At 47.4% G+C, this 23,250-nt stretch overlaps 2 protein-coding genes across 2 annotated transcripts; one reads left to right on the top strand and one right to left on the bottom strand.

Moving 5' to 3' along the window:
* Positions 1-4,324: 4,324 nt before the first annotated feature.
* LOC128720711 (transcription factor IIIB 90 kDa subunit) lies at positions 4,325-23,250 on the bottom strand. The gene is made up of 4 exons (XM_053814404.1): positions 22,812-23,250; positions 22,642-22,746; positions 4,617-5,972; positions 4,325-4,502 (listed from the first exon to the last, which is right to left on the bottom strand). Exons 1-4 carry the CDS (start codon positions 23,248-23,250, stop codon positions 4,369-4,371), a joined length of 2,034 nt encoding a protein of 677 aa, XP_053670379.1. The 3' UTR covers positions 4,325-4,368.
* On the top strand, positions 13,358-22,401 carry LOC128720710 (BTB/POZ domain-containing protein 6-B-like). The gene is made up of 5 exons (XM_053814403.1): positions 13,358-13,763; positions 16,306-16,686; positions 16,794-16,941; positions 17,053-17,269; positions 19,683-22,401. Exons 1-5 carry the CDS (start codon positions 13,358-13,360, stop codon positions 20,901-20,903), a joined length of 2,373 nt encoding a protein of 790 aa, XP_053670378.1. The 3' UTR covers positions 20,904-22,401.

Genomic DNA, 23,250 nt, shown 5'->3' with positions numbered 1-23,250 from the left:
GCTTTCGACGACGGTCGTTCCGTTGGTCTCCGTAATGCCGACGATGCTTTCTTCCTCGACCGAGCCTATTGTGTACGGGATGCAGTTCGTTCCGCACTCACCGGATGGTGGCGCGCGCGGAATCGCACTTGTGGTGACAAAAAATAAACCGGACAAACGAAAGGGCAGCGCGAAATCGCCAAAATGGAAAATCGAATTCCGGGAAGAGACCGCTACTTAGCCGAGCGAGCGATCGATGGAGAGAGAAAGAGAGAAAAGTGGAGCCCAGACAAGGAGCGGAATATACTGGAGCAGGTGGTGCAAATTATCGGACCAATTGCTCTGTTTTTCCTTTGTTAACCCTGTACGTTTTCTAGCTGCAGCCACTTTTGCTTTGCATCACAAACAGAGGGCGATTCTGCGGGCAGCACACGGCAAACAACTTCCCTCTTTTGTACGGCACGCGCTTGTTTTCACCGAATATTTCACTGTAAACACTCGTATGCACAATACACAATCGAAACCGCGGCCATCAGAACCAAACACAGGACCTGCGCACACTGCTGCTGATGCTGCTGGCACTGCTGTTACCTGCTCGCGAACACAGCTGCCTCCTTGCACAGTCTACCGCAATCGCGCGACAAACCAAAACAAAGTAGCCGCGGTCGAACGCAAAACACCTCTTGTGTGGGCTTCTTTTTTTTTACTTGCCTCGACCCGTCAAATCATTGGGTGCTGCTGTCAGCTTCTGCGAACACGATTCTGACAAAGCTCGCGTGCATAAACATCGACTGAGCGTGCCTGGAACGCACACACTGGCACACGACACAGGACGAAATGGTCCTGTTTCAATCGCACACTCTCGATGCAAGGATGCTTCACAATCCTCGTCTAATGCACTTCACACTTCCGGGATATGCTTGCTTTCACGTCGTCGCCACAGCTAGAATAATAACAATCGTGACTTCACTGGAACGGAGGTTTGCTACTATTCCCTGTGTCTCATCTTCGATTTATCGTAGAAAACATACAATACATTTAGAATCGAATGCGGTCTATGATCTAATTGAAACTCGACCATTAGTACGCCATGTACGATCGCAAAAAAAGCTAAGAAGTGGTTTTCTTACTCAATCTCTCTTCTAGAATGACGACAGGAATATGTTTTGTCTTCACTTTTCGACTCAACCCCTGGCTAAGCCCCTAATGAACTATGTTACCCTACACTACCCCATAAAGCGGTGGAAAATTTCTCAAATCTCACCATTATGTAAATAATAACCGAACGGAATAAGAAACAATCAATCTTGGCTCCCTAAATAATTATTCTTGCAAAAGTTACGTGTTGGGAAAATAGGACATGTTCCGTGTTTTTGGAAAAATGCCACGTTTGTTTGTGTTTGTGTGGGTTGCCGAAGTAGTGTTTATGAAGCGTTTTCAAGCGTTTTTTTCTGACGCATCAACACACTGCACACAAAATACAAAAAATAACCTGAACACCACTGGACAAGAAAATCTACTCCGCAGTACCGCCGAGCTAGCTCATTTTAGAATCATTTAACCAATATCTTATCCTTGCCATGCAGAACACGTTTCGCAGGTCGTACCGCAGACGAATCACAATAGCACTAAACAACCGCACGACAGTAGCAAATATAATCGTTTCACGGAGAAAAGACCGCAAGCACAAACTGAAAGAAAAACTCACCTAACGAAAAGTTCTTTTTCTTTATTTGTTTTCTTTGCACCATGAACAGATTGCAGCGGTGCCGTTCTTTTGCTGCCTCCGGAAATCGTGTTGATAAGTCTGCTTCAGCTCGAAGCGAGCGCACCACGGTTCAATCGAAGAAAAACTGAAGACGCTAAACGCATCCAAGGGATCAGAACAAACGAACATTCATGGAACACCATAGGTACCTCAAAACACACAATTCAGTTGGTGTGTGACGTCACAATAGCAAAAATTTAGCGTTGAGGGAACCAATCTACCTATTTCATGGCCAAAGCATACAAGCATAGGGTATTGCTAGGAAAGAATACAGATTCCGAGTGTAAACATAGCACATAACCGCCTTTTTGTTCGTTTTATTGCCAAAATATCCATTTAAGTATTCAAAACAATTTACAAAAATAATTTATATGGATTATTTTCAATATTTTCCATTTCACAAACATGTTTCTATACACCCTTGAACTTAATTTATAGTTGGCCTTTTTAAAAATTTAAATGAGGTTCAAAAACTCACCAATGTATTAAAGAACGCCATCAATTTTAAAGAACAATACAATCATTATTACGTTATGGTATATTCAAAGGTTTTATATATTTCACAACATAAAATATTGGCTAATAAAAATTAGTACGTACTAAAAATGCAACGTACTAAAATCAAAAGCGTGCAAGGGGTAGGAATATTACTAAATTCAAAATAAACTTACCAACGGGTTTTTAACATTAAAAAGACTATTCGTTTATTTTTATAATTTCATTGTCTCCCGCAGAAAATTAACCAAATCACATAATAAACACAATAATACCCACCAATCCGACTTTATACCTATGTTTTTTTTATTTATCCAACTATACCTATGCTATTTTATTATTGAATTCTCAGTATCGTTTTCATAAACTATTCACAACTATAAAGTTGAAATAAAACATAGTTGTATTAAAAAGTAAATTCCAAAAATCGATATCAAGTTATGGATAATTGCAACTGAAAAAGATAACGTGATATAAAAATATGTTGCGATACATGAAGTAGCAGCACTAACATGTTTTGATAACGAAATTATTATTAACAAGAACTGAACTAAACAAAAATAGATCTAGATTAGAGTTTGAACGGCAGGCTAGTATACAAAGATTTTATGTTGCTTTTAAAAACGGCATTTTGAACAATGTGCATGCTACAGCCCTACGAGTCATCGGGAGTACAACAATAGATTGGATCCTTAATTCACCATTTTCAAGAACATCATATACGAATCAGCGCGGAATTCAACAACACCAGACGCACTTTTTTGGTAATAAGCAGTGATACGACAGACCATCGAACATCCTAAGTCGGAACATCACTAGCGAAACTACAGCAACCGTTACAGAATGTTTTGAAAGCAAAAATAAAAGAAACATCATAGACAAACAACATTGATTTCAAAACTCTAGTTATACTTTATATTTTTTATGTTTCGATTAGTTACAAAATTATATACCACTCTATTAGGTTTGTGCGAGAAAAAAATGCGAAAGCGCGTCCTTTATCCTTTTTTTTATATCCACGGCTACCCACCGGGCACATCCCATCACCAAAGGCGACGAACCACAATTCATTAAAATAGTGCAGAGGGCCCTAGTTTTGAGTAGTTGAACTTTTCCTTTATCTAGAAATATTCATGTAATCCAAATATACCCGATAAGAATAGCGGGTTAGAATGTCAAAAGAACGGGGTGATAATGCCCGTGGATTTCAAAACTGGTCCGCGCAATTGTAGCATACGATACGGCATTGCACCCTTTAGAGGATAGTACTTTTGTATAAAGATAATAAATATACACAAAGAAACAATTAAAATAGAAAAAGTGGTTCTTTAAAACATGAGAAACCAAGCACATCAGTTCGTAATGTGAGTACATGGATTGCATAAAATTAATGCTTATTTTTATAAATTACTTCGATGCTCCAGTGCCAAAGCGCCAGTCGCATATCAGTAATCAATCAGTAAGCAAATCATTTATCATAAAAATACGTATGTAATTTTTCGAAATCGAATCTCAAGATAGGTTAGTAAAAGCGTGTTAAAAATTAGCTTTTATGTTTATTAAAGAGCATAAGACATGCTACAAAAATGTCAATGTTTCATCAACTAACTGAAATTTGAAAAATACTTTCTTGATGTATTTCTTGATTAGCATAGCACCTTGATTAGCTTAATAGTGATATTTCATGTGTTTCTAAATTACTATAACCCTTCAATAATGGTTATACTTCACAATGCACATGAACCGCTTAAAAGTAGTAGACCACGTGTATCAACGTTGCATGAAATAGAACCTAACCTTCGCCAAGCGGTAGAAGAAAAAGAACCTTGCTCGAATACTCATAATGATATCGTGAATCGCCTAACTACTTACGCTTTGAAACAAAGCACTAAAACATATTCATTCCATTGGATTCTTTTGGATTTTTTTCCATTGGATTATTGGATTTATTAAATAAATGCATTGCACATTCGAGCTGGCAATAATCATTGGTTCAAATTAAACCTACCGTATCGATTGTAACTCCACTTTACCCTATACCTATGTTGTTTACGTAGTTTTATGCGGATAGATTCTGCATACTGTTGCCTCATACACCTGTATAACATACCCACACGTCCAACCGCTCAATAGTCATCGTCGTAACCGTAATAATCATCGTCATCGCCGGTGTTGAGCATGTCGGCGAGGGATTTGTGTTCCGGCTCCGGTTCCGGTTCAGCCTCCCCATCGCCCTCGTCATCGTAGTCCTCAATGGCATCTGGAAAAAGGGAAGCGTAATTAACATCGGCTTTACGTTTTATCTAAAAACACCGAAATCCAACCCCCACGGGCCCAACAAGGCCAATGTCACCCCGAGATGACACCCGTTTACCTTGAGCGGCTTTGGACGATGCATCTTCGACCACTTTGGACGACTCATCCGGCTCGTCGTTCGCACCCGCTGCCACCACGGCCAGTGTCGCCGTGGCCGTATGTTTCCTTCTCGACGAACCACCAAAATTGGGCGTTGGTTTTAGGCTTCCCCGACCTACCGCTCCATCGCCACCGCTCACCGTTTCTGGCGGATTTTTGTCCTGATTTACGCGAACGCGCGTCTCGCTGCCTTTCGATTCCTGCTTCCCGGGGCTCGCCGTGTCCAACGACGGTTCGACCGTGGCCGCGGATGATGCCACCACCCCCGGTGCCACCCCCGCCGTACTGCCCTCACCATCGGTGAGCGTTTTCAATATGTCGTAATTGATTTTGCTCGAAATTTTCTTCTCCTGCAGTATCATTTCGATTGCTTCCCGCGCCGACGACGACGGACCGATCATCTTCTTCTTCACCGTGCGGCGCTTCTTCTTCTCCGGTTTGCCCTCCTCGCGCTCTTTGGCCATCCGTTCCTCCTTAATTTTCAGCTCCCGCAGGTACTCCTCGTTCAGCTGCTGCCACAGCTTGTTCTTCGTTTCGGCTTCCTCCTCCGTCATGATGTACCCATCGATCTCGTCATCGTCGAGATCCTCCGTCAGCAGATCACCGTTCCCACCGTTCGCTGGATCCTCGAGCGTGCTTTCCTCCACCGACCGCTCGGGGCCGTTGTTCGTGCAGATCGCCCTCAGATCCGGCTTGATCCCTTCCGGAATGTGCGGTTTGGGATGGCTCGCGATCACACTCCCGCCGCTGCTCTCGTCCAGACACTCATTGATCACGTCCAGCGTCGACTCCTCGATGAACTTGCCCGTCTCCTGCTGCTCGTCAAACTCGGCACCCTTAAACTTGCGCTTCCGGCCGCACCGATTGACCATCTCGCGATCGAGCGCGGCATCGATTTCCGCCTGCAGCTGGTTGAATTCCGTCGTTTGCTCCTCGAGCTTCTGCAGCCGCTCCTTGTCGCGTTTGCGGGCGGCCTTGAAGGCGGGCGGGTCCTGTTCCGCCTCGAGATCGACGGCCATAAACTCGTCCACCGTAAGGGCGCTGCTGGGCGTTTCGCCGAACTCGAACAGCCGCTTGCGCAGGGTGGACTCGTGAATTTTCACAATCCGCACTATGTCGTTCGGTGTGCGGCTGTAGTCGTGCATACGGGCGGCGAGCAGAAGGGCCGCTCCACACAGTCCGGATGGGCGTCGGCCCGAGTGGATAGAGTCCTTTTTCATCCGTTGCACCAGGCGCTGGGCCGTCATCGAGACTTCGTGGGTTTTCTCCCGAAAGTCGAGCTTGTTGGCGTAGCGCATGATGTAGATGCAGGGATCTGGAATTGGGAAGGGAAAAAGGACTCAACCATTTAATTTTTACAGAAGCGGCTCCAACACGAACGAGAGATTAGGCAGTGGGCTTCACGCCAATGTAGAAAAGGTGGTGAACTAAGCTAAGGAGTAATAAAAGTGATCTTCATTTGATCGACATTATGAGCGCAATGGAAATAATATCACCGAAAGTAGCGGCGATCTCTAGGCGATATTACTTTTAAATGATGATCCGTTAACAAGGGATATATTTAGTTTCGTTTCGATGAAATACCTACTATCGCAAATTATACATTTCCCCCCAATAAAGGGTTTTTCCTTGTCGCACCCACCACATTGCGAATGAGCCCGAATGAAAAGCCGAGCCCTATCTCGCGCGCTTACGTAAGCGAAAATGTGCAAAAGCCCTTCGTCAAATGCCGGTGCAAAGCGAACCAGTTGGCACGAAAGAAAGTAAAAGTAGTACCCTAGCGTCTTTCCCTCCTAACTAAACACCGCAAAAACCGTGCACCGTGGGACCCCGTGAAAATGCACAACCAGTTCCCATGCAATGCTGCAAGTCGAGCTGCTTCATCGAGCTAGTTCCTGCTTTCGACCGCCCATGATCCTCTCCAGCGTCGTGCCAGGGAATGGGTGGTGCAGCTCGGGTGAAACCTCTTCGTGTAGGAACGAACGCTCCCCCAGAGTCTCGCTTCCGGTGTCGGTGTAGCGGAAAAAATGCATAATAATAATTGCAAAACCAGCCGAACCAGCGAGGCCGACTCATGCAGATCATATTGAAGCAAAAAAACGCATTGTATGCCTGCTTCTCGTAGGCATATCGTATAAACATTAAAAAAAAAACTGCCGGAGCTAAAAACCACCCGCGACTGTGACAAGGGAAAATGCGCGGCACCTTGCGCAATATGTCGCTGATTATCCGTGACCATCTTCGGACCGTTTCGAAAAGAAAGAAAAAAATAAACGATCCTCGTCCGGCTCCGATTAGACGATCGGAAACGTGCGTGTCTGCGACCACGCTTTAGTTCGACGTTGCGAAAAAGAAATCCTTCGCCCGACAGCTTTGGCCTGTGGAAGCTGTTCGCGGGCGTTTCTTGTTTACCTTCGCGCAAGGTCATACCTTAATCTATTGGAAAATTAAATCATCCGTTCGCGCGTTCAAAGCAAAAACACCGACACCGTCGACCCCGACACCTGCCCAACGGTCACGAATGCACCGGAGTGTGACAAACATCCGATATATATATATTTTTTGTTTTCGCTACTTTATTTTCCCACCGCGTGACGCTCTCGAGAGTGTGCAGAGCGAAAGACGTGAGCAACAGTAAACACTTCAACAACAACAAAAAAACTAACGCAAGTTAATGCAATCGCGATTGCAAAAGTGCACCGCAAATGCATCATCCTCCCGCTCGTCAGTGCCATTGAACCAGTACGAATATTAAAACAAAGCAAGCAAAAATCAGCGCAATTCTGCTGCCGCGATCGAGACGACAGCAACAACACGGAGCCACCCAAACAGCAGCAGCAGCAGCAACAACAGCAACATGGACGGTAGAAGAGGAACAGTTCCACAGATGGGCACAAAAAAGAGAGGGAGAGAGAGAGAGAGAGCGTGTGTGTCATGGAGCTTTGGGGTAGGGGATGCAAAAATGCCCACCAAAAGCGCTCTCAACCCCCCGGTTGCTAATCGTTTGGTAGCGCAGCCTACTCAGTTCTAGTTCAGCGCCTCAGACGAACGCATCTCGTTGGTGCGCGCGATTGGGAAGCGGGAATTTTAAAGGAAGTGCTACGGCGACGATCAGAGTAGCCTGCGAATTACGCGTTTTCCAAATGAGGCGCGGTTTGTTTGAACTCGCAAACCAAACCTGTACCACAAGCGTCCGGAGCCAACGGTGCTGCTGCTGCTGTTTGATTCAAACTGGGCGCGTGAAGTGAGTTTCATCCCTTTTAGCATACCACAGTTAAATCGGCCAATCATTCCAGGGGAGTTGCGTTTCATTCAGTGCAAGTGTTGTAATTGATCACGAACGTGAGGAGCGGAAAATCGGAAGAATGTCGTACGTCAGTGGTGAAAACAGAAAAAAAAAACGATAAACAACACCCAAAACGTGGTCCCCCCAAACCGAGTGGTCAAAGAGGGTGGGATAGTGGGGATAGGTGGTGCGCGGGAACACAGGGGACCTTCAAAATGCATCGCGAACAAAAATGGCACGGGAAAAGAGAAGCCGAAGGCAGTGGAAATAGCAACAGAGGAGGGAGAGCAGAAGAAGAAAAAGAAAAAAAAATAGAAACAGCTAGATACGAAACGTACAAGCAGTTGACCGTGAATTGAGAGAAGGCAACGGCGAAACGTCGAAACCGCGTGTACCGGGGGTCAAGCGTGAGACCGGTGACCGGTGATGAGGGTGGCAAAAAAAAAACGGCGACATGGGACATCGGAATTTGAGCTGAAGTTCGAGAGCGCAGACGCCCGTAGCGGGGAACCAGACGCAGGACGATGGTGTGTGGGATGACCGGTTTTGTCACTACGTCCAATTATCATCGACTCCATTCTGCCAGACTGCTGACCCCACCTGGGAGGCGTTCGGTTTTGTGGGCAAGATGTGCGAAGAAAAAAGAAAAAACAACCCCAAACACGTCATTTTAAAGGCCCTTAGGGTGGGTTTTATCACGAGGAGAGTACGCACCGCGGGGTTCGTGCCACGAGTACGTTGACAGTGCTGTGACCATTTCACGGCATCGTTCGTTGCCCTGTGCAACTGTGCCAGTGGTGCAAGGGCATCCTGGTTAGAAAAGCTAGAAGCTAGAAAAGTAGCGACAAACAACTCGCAAACGAGGGCATACTTCGAGATGGTTCTACGGCGTTGCTTGGAAACGAGTTCTATCGTGGCGTGGGGCGGTTGGTTTGATTTATGTCAACTGGCAAAGGTTGATTGAAATTAGAAAAATAACACCATCCACCTATATCACATCTCATTAACAGCGAATAAATTGCTAATCGTTGATATTTTGCTGTGAAAAAAGGTGCTTTTTATGTCTCGATTAAAACGAGCATTTTTCCTACAGTTTTCTCACACTCAAAGGCAATGGTTGCTGAGGTCTGTTTTGATTTTTTTTTTCATGCAGACGTTTAAACCGGCTTTGCTTTTTTGTCCAGACAAAAAGAACAACCCTCCAACCGCCCAAAGGGGTTGCTCTGCGCGTCGTATTCGCTGCACAAACAAAGAACTTCAACAAGCGACGAACCCGGCCGCCATCTCAACGGCAGATTGTTGCCATGTGCGCCCTGACAACCGGCACACGGGGGCGGCATACAGCGGTATATATGTGTGTTTTTTTTTCTCTCTCTTTTGTTACTCCACACGAGGCGCCGGTTCAAGAATTTAACACCACTCTAAATTCGGCAATCCATCATTGGACCCGGGCCAACCCCCTACCGACATTCGTCAAAGCCGACCTTCAATTTCAGTGTGCGTGGTTTTGTTTCATCTCGAGGACCGATGGAGGACCGCCGCTAGCCTGCGCGGGTTGGTAAAAAAAAGCTTCAGATCGTCCTTCAGGCGTCAGTGGGCAATGTAGATTCGTTCGTGTCTCGCTCGCTCTTCGCCGGCATTTTACTCAAGGCATGAATTTTCTCTTGTTTCTTTTTTTTTTCTTGTTTTGGGCTTCGATCCTCGTAGCATAATTTTCTGACTTGCGGACAGCCGGCCACCTTGAGCTCGGAATGCCACGCTGTTAGTTGCGCATGGACGCAACCTTGCCACGAGCGGTTTTTGTCAAGCCAAAGTCGAACGGCAAAGGTCAACTGGGCGCGACAACGCTCGCTGTTAGGGATCATTATTAACCGATTATGGGCGCTCTGTTGTCTCCTATTTTTTGTTGTGCTTTTCAAACGCATATTATTGCCATTTCCACACGATAAAAGCCACTGGCAATGTCGTAAAGTTTCACTATCGTTGCTAGCAGCCAACGCACAAAGCCACATTCTTTCAGTTCTGACCACACATTTAGCGTCATTAAAGTGCCATTTTTGGTTGTTTGTGCACCTTGCGAAGGATTTGTACACCTTCATCGGCGTGGTCAGCAAATTTCTTCAATAGCTGCCGACTGCGAATGCGAAATAGAACCATTAATGTACGTGAAATACATCCATCGGCAACAGGTCACCAATGAACGGAAGAGGCCATTGTTGCTCAAAATGTGGTGAACAACAACAACAAAAATCACAACCAAAATTCAAATGCCCTTCGAATATACTTCTATTCCCTTGCCACGGTGGCGGGAAACGCCCGTACCTTACGCAACGAATTTCCGTGCCGATGCAACTCAATTACAACCCAACCTACGCAAGAAGCCTTCTCCACGATCGAGTACGCACGTTCGCGATCCCACACAGCTGTACGTACGCAAAGCACATACCTTTACCCAATCGGTTTTATGGGGCCTGGTGTTTTACGTGTGCCGATGTGCAAGATTGCGTGGCAAATGCCGGCTTGGTGCTCGCTGTAACGACGACCGTCAAGTGTCATCGTTAAACAACGCCACACAGCAGCAGCACTGGCTTTGGCATGGTTTTATGGTCCCCAAACGCCGCCTGGCCAGTCGCCTCACCATGGGTTAGTTAATTTGTTTCGATGACATCTTCGACCGAGTCCGACCAAATCAAACAACGAATGCAGCTCGAGTGCATTTCGCGTCAGAGTGATTGAAGAAAAAAAAAGGAAGCCAAACGCAAGGATTCAGTGGCCTGGTTCAGGTGTCAAATTGAGAGTTTTCCCTGCATCAACAACCAGTAACGACCCATCGCAATATACATCGGGCTGGATATTAGGGAAATTGCGCAATGGCTGCTGCATTTGTTTGCAATTGTCGCTAACACTCAAAGCGCTTGCATAACAGCCATACCAAGCCAGCTAGTTGGCGAGCATTAACGAAAGTTAGTTTTCTCCACTCGACGCGCACACATTCCCCACACGCTGTCTCTCTCTCTATCTCTCTATCTCTCTTTCTCTCTCTCTCTCTCTCTCTCTCGCTCCCTCACTTGCGTACCTTCGAGAGTGTTCAAATGCAACGCGTACATGCGGCTTATGCTCGGCGCTATCACCAAATCGATCGCGTAAACGTACGCGTGATTAATCTCGCAACACACCACCGGCCACTGGTTTTTCGTGTCCGCACGGGGACCGGTTTGCTAAAGCGGGGTTTCCTTCTCGATGGTGACTTCTGGAAGCCCACCCATCGGCTTCTCCCCCGTCCGGTTCGTCGTTGGGTGCTGCCGGAAGGAACGCTCGCATTCTATAAATAGCGCAAGCCCGCAGAACGAGATGATCGTACACACAAAACGTTCCCGCTCGGGAGCTTTTGATGGATCTTATCGGCCATTCCTGCGGGTTGTTGTATGTTGCACCCACCCTGGCACATTTAAACGCGCATTAGGAAGTCATTCCGGAGGATGTTTTGAACAGGTGATTTGTTCTACATGTTGCAGAAGACATGCAGCGAACGATCGAGAGTGGTTTGGTTAGTTTTATTACGCCGCCGTTGAGCCTTAAAGCTGGCACAATATTCCTGCTGCGCATTCAGGAGCCCACGCTAATGATAGCGGCAACAAATGTTACGTTTACACACCATGTTTGGGTGAAAATTTCCGGGGACAATTTTCCACACAACACAACAGCTCCTACGGCAATACAAGCACGACAGCTCCTACAGCATGGATTACAAACGGCTCGTTTCCATGTAAATATAAGCCACCAAACAAATGCTCATTAACGTACACCCACACCAACCCAATCAAGGTGGTGATTGCAACGTCATAAGTCGCAATCGCATTCCCCAACGCGATAAGCGATAAACTCGCGCGAGTCTTACGATCTGAGCACACTTTTCCAAACCCACAAACGTCCTCGTATCGCGCCCTTATCAAACCACCGGCTTAGAACGAAACCCCCCCCCCCCCCCAAATGGCCGCGACGCGACGTAATACCAACCTGACCAGAGGTCACCGGCTATCGGGAATCCGCGAAATGTCCGCTAGTTCGCCTTACAAAGGTTCGCCTTCCGGTGAGGCACCATCACCACGCGCCTTTTTTTTAACGACCGACCGCGGCTTTGGACCGCGGATTGAATTATCGTCCGTATGCGCCTCCTTCACCTCGTTTCAGTTTCCTTCCTCTTCTACTAACTGCTTTCTCCTTAATAAATGCCACGAGGAGCACCATCATCATCATCATCGTCGTCGTCGTCGTCGTCGTCGTCGTAAGGGGCCAATTGATTATAAGCAATCGTTTAGCCATGACAGTGTTCCACACACACACATACACACATACGCACGCGTCCACCCCGTGTTCTTCCGCACCCTCACAGGACACCACGAAGCGCATGTCCCCCTTCCCACCCTGGTGGACCATAACCAGGTCAAATTGAGCTCCATTAGCAGCTCGCGGTATCGCGTACGGCCCTCGGGGGTGCGCACTCAATTGCTGCTCCTTCTGCCTCCACGCCGGCCATTACTTATTCATTGTCAGCTTGCAAATTCAGCAGCCCTGTTGGTGCAATGTGGGGAGGGGGGAGGTGAGGTGCATGGGTGGGGGTGGGACGGCCACAAAACCGACGCAAGTGGACGTTTTAGACGCAGCAAGTGCAGCAAGGGCAGGCAGTCGTATCGAATCGGTCACAGCTGCCGAATGGTGGTGCCACAACCAGAGAGAGAGAGAAAGAGAGCGAGATAGAGTCCTCTAGCAACTTTGGTGTTGCCTTCAACCATCACCTGGGACGAGTTCCGGGCTTTCCTGGCCCTGTTGAAGCACCTGTTGGAGCACAATCCTTTCTAACGATCTTTACCGCGTGTTCTGTGTTCTTTGGCAGCATTTACCGAGAGTGACATCCCTCGCCAGGCTCGACGACGATCATCAGGCAAAAAAAAACCCCCAGAGTGTTGGTGTGCTCACGAAATCAACGTGTGATAATTCCCCACCCGACCGGGTGATAACGACTCGTTTGTTTGTGTGCGCAAGTGCAGGTGATAAGCGATCGAAGTTGCGGCGTGATCGACGTTGCACTAGACAAAACAAACCCACGGGAATCCTTTCTGGCGTGTGTGTGTGTTTGTGTGTGCAAAACTCGATCGAGAATCGATCATAGTGCGTTTCGATTGTGTGCGTTGAGGAGTATCATTGACGATCCCGTGTCCCCCGGGTACGGTGTTGGGGCAGCTGTTGCATTGGCCCCATTTTAAAACCACATCGAAAACGGGTGGTGTGCATTGATGCACACACGCCCGAGGCCACACCGATTGTGTCTGCGTGTGATTGAACGAATACAGCAGCAAGTGGATGCATTTGGGTAGGCTAGGGCCGAGCGTGTGCCGAAGCATCACCATCGCATCATGGTCGACGCAATTCTAGCACCCCAGGACGTGTCTCTGGTCGATCACTTCGGTCGACAGGTGTTGCACTGGATCGTCGACTACTCGACGGCGTGGTACGCGACGCTCAGCCACTGCGATCTGGTGGACAACTTTAAGAAGGTGGATTCCGGGGCCAAAATCCTGCTGCAGGGGCTTGGCGTGAAGACGGGCCACAACGACGACGAGGACGAGGACGACGAGGAAGAGGAGGAGGAGGAAGAGGACGGGGAAGGTGGCCAGGGTCGGCACCGTCGCCGGAAGTATCGCCGGGCGGCCGCGCGAGGATTCATCAATCGATACCATCCGCTGGTCGAGTACGGTGAGCGGAACTTTGAGAATCTTATGCTCGCGGACCTGATGGAGAACTGCGAGGGAGGCATTCCGAGTGAGTATCCTTTATTTTCTAGCACCTATCTGAGGGCGGTCGGGTGGGCGGACTGAAGGAAGTGAACCGTAATTACGAGGGCGAGTCGATAAGGACAATCAGTTGGGTCGAGTTTGAGCTTTGTTCGAGCTTTCTCTGCCGGGGCAGAAACCTAGCTAATGTGGTCCGGTCCTGTGGCGCGCCCGTAATGGCATATTCTGTAACCGACTATTAGTGTTAAATTGTTGTGCAAGTACACGGGGAAAAGTGTGTAAATGAACCTTAAAAGCAGAAATTAACGTGTCGTATGGTGCGCTTATATTCCGAAAGCTATCATTTCCCTAAACCTTAGTGATCCCTAAACCTTAGTATTGATCCCTAAACCTTAGTGAGCATCCCGAGAAGAAGCAAAGGACAAACAGAGTTCAATTGCATTGCCGTTGTTTGCCAGCTAATCATGGTGCTTCGCAAAAACACATGCTTCTCAAAAGATTATGAAAGGGATAACCGTAGTTCGCCCGTAAGCCATTAATTATGCATGATGTTTACTGTCGTGAAGTTGTGCTTAATCACATTAACCGTATCGCCCCCGTGAATACTTAATGGCTGATATCTGGATTAAAACCTATCATGTTCAGCGGCAACACGTGACCATCGGTGCCCGGGACGTATATTTTAGCCCCCACTGCGCCGGATGGCATTGTACGGTTGTTGGTTGATGCATTATTTATGAACGGGCACCCCACAGCCAGAGCCACCTCGCGGGCAAAAAAAGGTCAAGGTAGTGTTCCAGTTTTTATTTGTCTGATTAAGCAGTTTGCTGTTTTTTTTATCTTTTTGCTATCCTTGCTTCAAAATTTGCTCAAAATCCGCCGCCGGGGACGGATTATGAACGAGTTTGTGTTATCGCCGCCGGCATCAACATGTTGCGCGTGTTGAGAGCGATGCGTTTTATGCAAATGCGAGATAAGCAAAATCAGCATGTAACAGGGTGGTTGGGGCTGGAGGGGGAGGGGGGGAAATGATAAAGAAAAAAATGTGCAAACCATTTAGACAGTTGTTGACAGCAAAAAACAAAAACATCACTCGAACGGGACGTGCATTACGAACGATAATCAAAACAAAACACAAAACTGTCAATGTCTCACGCATCCAGTCAAACGCTGGTTCGTGTGTGTTAGTGTTATGCTGCGCTTGCAATAATTAATAATGCAGCAGGCCGAGAGAGGCATATTGAGAGTCATACGAAGAGAGGCGCTATTGCATGGTGTACTTGGTGCTTTAAAATACGCTCTCAATACACAGTACAATCTCCGCAAGTACGAAAATATGGTGAAAAAAATCCGCAATCCAACGATTCAGGGTATAAACAAACTACAGCCATGTACCCGTCAGCGAGCCTTTTTTGTTTACTTCTCTCTCATTTCGCGCTCTCTCTCTCACTGTTGGTCGCTTCTCTCTCGCGCTCTCTGGCGCGCGTCATCACTTTTTCGCCAAGAGCCAGCCAGTGGAGGAGAAAAATTAAGATGGCTGTCTGATGTGAAGTGCGTCCGGTGCACAGTGCGATGGAGTCGTGCGGTTTTTAGACGCTAAAACACAGCGTAAACGCGTTAATTCTCGCTCCATCACGTAGCCCTTCCGTGGTACCGGTCCGAGAGCGATTTTTCCACCAGAAACCCGTGTAAATCGAGCTGAAAACAACAGCAAAGCAAGTGCAATCATACACCGCCGTGACGCCAAACGGGAACGGAAAAGCTGTGCCGCCCCGAGGGAGAAAAAGAACGCAACGGCTGCTGAGCCCGGGATTTCTTGCACGGAAAAACGCGAGCGGCTACAGTGCGAGGCGCGTGATACTATGTCCAATTTGTACGCGAAAATATCGCAGCGCCCAATGAAACGCAATGAGGAGCAGATCTTTTCCGTCTTTCCGTACCACAACAGTAAGCTTCCACCACCATGTTTAAGTGTACCGCTTGGGGATTAATTTTATGTTCTGGGGCGGTCAAAATCCCCCTTCCAGCAAGCGCCATAGGTGTGGTTGCAAAATAAGCAACGTTTTTTTTTTTCAAATATTTAGCAAAAGGCACCCTCCCTCATTCTAAGTCGGTGGATGGGGAACTGACAGTGGGATAAGGGGGACCTGGCCAGCCCTAAAATGTAGAGCACAGAGCGCTTAGTGGTAGGGAGGGACATTATTCTCTGGGTGTGTGTCTGCTTGCATGTGTTTTTTTTGCTAGCCTGCTGAGTTATGCTAATCGCAGCAAACGGTGCATTGTGACGTCATCGCCATCATCGTCATGGTGTGGTGAAATGCGCAAAAAAAGGGTTTTACCGATTCCCCAACGACTACCACAGCGCTGCAACGTTTTGTCTCCTGCAACGCGCACACACACACCCTGAGGAGCCTGTGCAGCAGCAGCATAACAGACAAAACAGTGCTCTTAGCTGTCCCCTCCGACCCCATGCTCGTGTCCCCCCACCCCGTTCGCGCATTAGCATTGGCGTGTGGTACTAAATGACGGTTCTTCTTGTTTTATGTTTCGCCCTCCACCTCCCATTGCAGTTGAGATGTTCAATGTGTTGGCCCCGTTCCATCAGAACAGTGCGGGCGCTGGTGCTGGTGGTGCCGGTGTTGCCACCGCAGCGGGTAGCGGCCAGAACGTGCGGCTAGAGAACATGCAGGTGACGCAACCCTGCAGTGCACCGTCATCACCGACGATTGCATCGCCCGGTGCACTCAGTTCCACCTCGTTCTGTCTGGCCAATGGTGGTGGTGTTGGAGGTGGCCTCGGCAGTGGCGGTTGTAGCGTGATCTCCAGCACGACAGCGGCCGATACAGCGGATCCGAACTGGCAGGCCAACAAATCGACCGTACGCGAACGCAATGCTGCCATGTTTAACAACGACCTGATGGCGGATGTCCGGTTCATCGTTGGTTCCGATGGTAAGCGCTATCAGAAGAAAAAGCGAAAGAAAGCATCCTCCCCACCCACGAGAGGACATTCGATTACATAATACCCGCTGTTCTCTCCCGCCGTTACCCGCAAACAGAGCAAGTGCAAACGATTCCAGCCCACAAGTACGTACTAGCGACGGGAAGCTCCGTTTTCTACGCCATGTTCTACGGTGGGTTGGCCGAAAACAAGCAGGACATCAAGGTGCCGGATGTGGAACCGGGAGCGTTCCTGACGCTGCTAAAGTAAGCCATTTCCCATCGAACACACCCCACAAGGCTCCGCGTCATGTAGGATAATTTCATTAATTGGCCCCCTTTTTGTTGTTTGGACACTTGTTCCTCATTCAACTTCAGGTATCTGTACTGTGATGAGATCCAGCTCGAAGCGGACAACGTCCTGGCGACGCTGTACGTCGCGAAGAAGTACATTGTGCCGCATCTGGCCCGGGCGTGCGTCAACTATCTCGAAACTAGTCTCACGGCGAAAAACGCCTGCCTGTTGCTAAGCCAGTCGCGCTTGTTCGAGGAACCGGAACTGATGCAGCGCTGCTGGGAAGTGATCGATGCGCAGGTATGTTGTGATAATGCTATCACCACCGACAACACCACCACTACCACCACTTTCGCCATTGGTAGCATTAGAACCCGTAGCTATAGTACTAGCAGTACCTTCCTGCACCCCGTAGATAGAAAAACTGTTTTAAACGCGAAATCGGGTACGGGCAACACCAGTGGTAGCAGCACTAGCATGCCCACGTCGCCGATTCACGAAAAAGGCAGTCGGCGGGCAAGCGTAGAGTTGCCGGAAGATGACGAGAGTTCGGGTTGCTCCTCCGCGTCGACAGCCATGTCCACCGCGAGCGATATTAGCAACGGTGGTGGGGAGAGAACCGTTCCTGCACCGGAACCCTTTCGCACGTTACCCGATGAATCTTTGCTGTGAGCCGTTGCATGTTAGAAACAAATTACCCAGGCGCCATTGGCCTCCGTTGGCTTTATAACAAGCATTTTCATCAATCCCCCAACCCGGTAACATGCCACCTGCACGCTCGTGCGGTGGGTAATGTTAATAAAATAACGCCCGTGTCTAAGCTAACTCTCTATCTCGTTGTGTAGTTGTGCGTTTCTCTAACTCCTCGGCGATCGTCTCGTTCGAGCGATCGATACCGTCGATTTTCTCGTTTCCATCACCTTTCTGGATATATATACGTGCACTGGGAAAATTATGCTGTATATCGCATTCTACACTTAATCGATGTACACTTTTCCTTTTCGTGTTGTATTGAACGTCTATTGTTCCCCTCGAAACTCAAGCTCAAGAACTCAATTAGAAAAAAAAACACGCTCATGCCATAAAAAGGCAGTTGTGAAACTTGCGAATCTTAATTGCAAGATATTTTTAACCACTTCCAGTTATACGTTCCTAGCAATTGCGAAAATCGGTTGTATTATTGTGCATAAGTTTTAACAACAGTAGAAACGGAAACCAAAACCACCCCCGGAGAGGAGCGAAGGTTTCATTGAATGGAACTCGATTTTTATACGCATAGAAAATGAAAATAATAGCTTTAACTTACATCGGGTTGTTGATCCATTTATGGTGTTGTATGACTCTGCTTTTTGGTGCTTTACAACAAAGCACGATCGAATTGCGCGGTACAGTGCAATAACGCCCGGCACAATATTTCCCTGTTGTTTTTTTTTTCCTTTCGTGTTTTGCTTGGCATTTTGTTTGATTTCATTAGCTTAAGGTGCTTTTTAGAGAAGTTGCATTAGCGACACAAAAACTGCAATATTTTCGGTTGTTAGGGTTGATTGTACTTTTCTCGGTTGACGCGATGTAGTAAGGCTAGTTTCTAGATCAAGACAGGGCTAATAATTGTGGCTACGGGCTGGGCAAACGGCTCACATTAGGAGTGAACGCATTTGGCGAAAGCCTTTTCATCCCTTAAATGGAATCCTCTGTTATCCTTAGTTCCTTAAATGCATATCTCGATGTGTCTGTGGTTGTGATTTTCCCTCCTTCTGTTTCATTTCGTTATGTACCGTGGCCTGTGTGTATGTGGTGTGTGAAAGTATTCTCTGTATGGCAGCGTTTTTTACGATAAACGTTTATCGCAACACAATTGTGTGACATATCATCGTGTATAGCTAATCGTATAAGAATAAAGTAAGCTAAGTGAATCGAAGGTGATCGACTTTTAAGGACGATAGGGCGAAAACGTATAAAACTAGGCGCTACATAGCTCCGCAAACAGATCAGGCAGATGTGGAAAGGGAATCCAGGCTTCCAAAACGCAATTTGATCATTAACGAGCAAAATCAGGCGAACAGCAACGTCATAGCGTCATTAGTTCATTAGATATGTCTAATTCAAAGTTATCGGTGTGAATCAAACCCAGTGTTATCGATGTCGTTATCTTTGTTGCTCTATTACATACACACACACTCAAAAAGTCCTTCGCAGAAAATCAGGCGAAAAGAAACCACAACTTCAGGAACAACGTACGCATGTAACAAAAGCTAATGCTAGGGTTTCTATTTAGTGCAGGAAAATGAAAATGAAACGATTGAAAAACAACCACAAAAATATTGCAGTTTCAATTACCCTATGTTCTGTCGCCCCATGGATCGTTTGAGTTCCCTTGTTTGAGAGTTGGTTCTCCCGTTCCGTGCCGTAGCTGCCCCATCTGTTTCTGAACCACCCCCATCCTTAACTTCGAAATAATTTTCCAAATGTAAAAAAAAATCGCAACCCATTTTTCATTTAACCTAACGACGACACGCCTTGCCACTTTTACTAACATGTCATTCTCAAACACCACATCACTCTTCCGCTGCAACGGTAACTGCTCGATGACGAATTCGCTGTACAAAAAAAAACATCCATCTCGGTTGAGCTTATACGCATCGCCTTTGCCCCGCTGCGTCAAATTCTGTCCCAAAATTTGCCTTCTTTTATTCTCCCACTCTTCCCTTCGTAGGCGGAAATGGCGATCAAATCAGAGGGCTTTGTCGACATCGATCTAAAAACATTCGAAACCATTCTGGCCCGCGAAACGCTCAACTGCAAGGAAATCCATCTGTTCGAGGCCGCACTAAGCTGGGCCCACGCGGGCTGCACGAAAATGGACATCGAACCAACCTCCTCCAACAAGCGGCAGCTGCTCGCTCAAGCCCTGTACCTGATTCGCATCCCGACGATGACGCTCGAGGAGTTTGCCAACCGGGTCGCGCAGCTAGGCATACTGACCAACCAGGAGACAATCGACATTTTCCTCAACTTCACCGCCAAGAACAAGCCCAAACTCACGTTTCCGGTGAAGGCGCGAGCCGGACTGAAGACGCAGGTGTGCCATCGGTTCGCATCGTGCGCGTACCGCAGCAACCAGTGGCGCTACCGGGGCCGGTGCGATTCGATACAGTTTTCCGTCGACAAGCGCATCTTCATCGTGGGCTTCGGGTTGTACGGTTCGTCCACGGGGGCGGCCGATTACGACGTCAAGATCGAGCTGAAGCGGCTTGGGCGTGTGCTGGCGGAAAACAGCACCAAGTTTTTCTCGGACGGCTCGAGCAACACGTTCCAGGTGTTCTTCGAGACGCCGATACAGATCGAACCGGAGTGTTTCTACACCGCCTCGGTGGTGCTGGATGGAACCGAACTGAGCTTTTTCGGCCAGGAGGGTATGAGCGAAGTGAGCGTCGGGACGGTCACGTTCCAGTTTCAGTGCTCGTCCGAAAGCACAAATGGTACGGGTGTACAGGGTGGCCAGATACCGGAGCTTATCTTCTACGGGCCCATGGGCATTAGCCAGCAGAGCAGCATCATGAGTGCGAGTGCCAGCAATAATACTATCAATAACAATCACACCACCACTGGTGGGCATTCGCCGGGCAACCACAACAACAACAACGGTAAGCCGGCTAGCAACAGTTCCGGCAGCAATCATCCAGCGTCTACAACAACAACGTCATCCTCCTCGTCGTCAACGCAAGGAAGTGGCTTGTTGCTGATGGGAGCAGGAAGCAGCTCGTCTGCAAATTCGAACACCGACCGGTCCAATCCGTTTGGGAACGGTGTCGATCACGAGAGTGCTCTCGCCAGCTCCAACGGAGTGGGAGTTGCAAGTTGGCTTCAACCGGCGACAGGCGCGGTCACAGGACATCAGCAGCTGTTGGCAAACAGTGGCGATCCATCGGAGTGATCGCATTCTGGCGTACAGAGCGCGGTATTAAATGAATCCGAAAAGCCGTATCAAACGACGAATCGATCGACGAATGCCACTCGGTGTACAAGCGACAGGATTGTATGGTAGACACGCGAACGCACAGCAGGTTGCTAACGTTGCAAGGACATTTCAGTATGTTTTGCTTTAGGCGATCCGCCACTGATTATTGCATTAATTGAAGTTTATTCACGTAGCGATTACCGTAGAACAACAGGAGAGAAGAAGAAAAAGGAAAAAAACCCCATTCACTGTAGTAGTGCTAGTCAAACATACATTTTTACTAAACTGAAACTGTGCACACGTGCGATGCTGTGTGATTAATTTTTTTCTTTACGAGCTTTTCTTAGGTCTTCCGAATATCTCTCAATCTAGATTTGGGTTTTTTTTTCGGCAAATCGCCATTTAGTACTCAGTAGTGAAAAATTTATTAGCGTTAGAGCTTGTGGATCAAAGCAGCCTTCTGGATTACGAAAAGTCATTAGAATACTGCAGTATTTTCATTACGATCGGGATGGTTTTATCTGTTTTTAAGCGTGTTTTGACTCATTTACGTCAGTAGCACTATGATGCGTTTGCAATTCTCGCCTACTTAGAGCAACAACAAAAAAGTTCCAGCCGTTATATGTCACTAAAGAGAAAAAAATCTTTAGTGCATCGTTGCGCTGGAAGCTGATACCTTTACGATCTCTGGTCGACGAGACAAATTCTGGCGCATAACGCAACATTCAACACACATCCACTAAGTAGAAAATATATACAACACAAATCGAACGAAGACAGCAGCCCCCCGGGGGCTGCTTCAGGGGAGAACGCGTTGTGCGAGCATTGAGCAGCGGCGAGTGAACAAAGAAAATGGTTTCCTTTTTAGTACGTAAGTCAAATGAGCTAGTTGTTAAGGGGGCGATCACGGATTATACGGCATCGTCGCAGCCTGCGCGCATAATTGTTAAAAAGGACTGTTATCCTCGGAAGTGAGTGATAAATGCGATAAGTGCGCGAACGATACACGCGCGTCAGCAAACGGTTTTGGTGCGGTTCAGCAATTTGGCTAGTTAAACAATTACGTTACGGTCTACATTTTATGTCCTTAAGTTTGATGAAAAAGGTAAAGCAAACCCCACTTTGATCGGAACTAAACAAAAGAAGTAGGATCGTTAGTAATTTTGGCTTATCGTTTCCGCCGTTAGATGAATTCAAAGCATTTCCGTGAGTGTTGTGTTTTTTTAATACGTTTGAACATCCTTTGTTAACGTTTTGATGTGCATAACTAAGATGCAGTTATATTTCATGCTCGTTTTTAGACAGTGCCCTTAACCGATGGCGAGTGTACAAGAGTGGCTGGTAGCGGACGTGTGAGAAGCGCAACATACTACCAACTATTGTCACAGGCGATATTATATAGAATGAAAATATGCGATATATTTAAAATTTGAACATTTTCCAAATAAACTAAAGTAGATGCATACTAGTAGCACCATAAGCTGGTTTTTTTTCATTTGCCTTTGAGAAGATCATTGAGTTTTGTTTTAGTTTTTCCAATTTCATGCCAAGTTTCACAAAAAAAGTTATTCGTCTCCCGAGACTATTCTTAAATGTGCTGTTTTTTAGTTTTCTGGCTGCATTTCACACTCTGCTGAAGCCAATTAAATTGCTTGCATGTTGATAGAGGAATAAATGGCAAATGGAAGATAAAGGAACAATTCTTTTCACTCACCTATGGATGGAATGTTGAGGCAAAGCGACTGCGAAAGTTTAAGGTAAGTCCTGCCAAGCTCGTAGCAGCAAATCTGTAGCACATCGCTTATGTCGATCAGCAGATCTACAAGGATTCGGGTCAATGAAAACTAAAGGATCCAACCCGGACCTTGTCCGCAGTACACTTACGAGAGGTTCCCTCCGTGCGGCAAGTAATATAGACGCAAGCAGCGTATATATGCGTGTTCCGGCGGCCACGGGTTAGGTTTCGAATCAGTGCCATCTTGAAGAAGTTGCAGGCTGTGTCAATGCAGTGGTTATTGAGCCGCAATTGGCTGCACAGATGCGTGATACCCTGGCGAGCCTTCCGCAGAGTGACTTCGCGCGATTCAGTCCCGGTTCCGACGTGAAATTTGCCGTACGCAGTTGCGCCGCCCCGTGAATCGGACGCAACGAACTGTCCGACGGCACTTGCGGCACCATGAGCATTCTCTTCAAACTGGACCTCCGATACGATGATGTTGTCCTCGAGCACCGATCCACAATTCGTACATACGGCATCGCCTCGCGCATTGTCCACTTCGATATCGGCACTCCCGCAGTTGTTGCACTTGCGTCCGGAAGACAT

This window comes from Anopheles nili, chromosome 2 (assembly GCF_943737925.1).
Source record: "Anopheles nili chromosome 2, idAnoNiliSN_F5_01, whole genome shotgun sequence".
NCBI lineage: Eukaryota > Metazoa > Arthropoda > Insecta > Diptera > Culicidae > Anopheles > Anopheles nili.
Note: the sequence above shows the minus strand (reverse complement) of the source record. Positions and strands in the feature narration are given on the sequence as shown.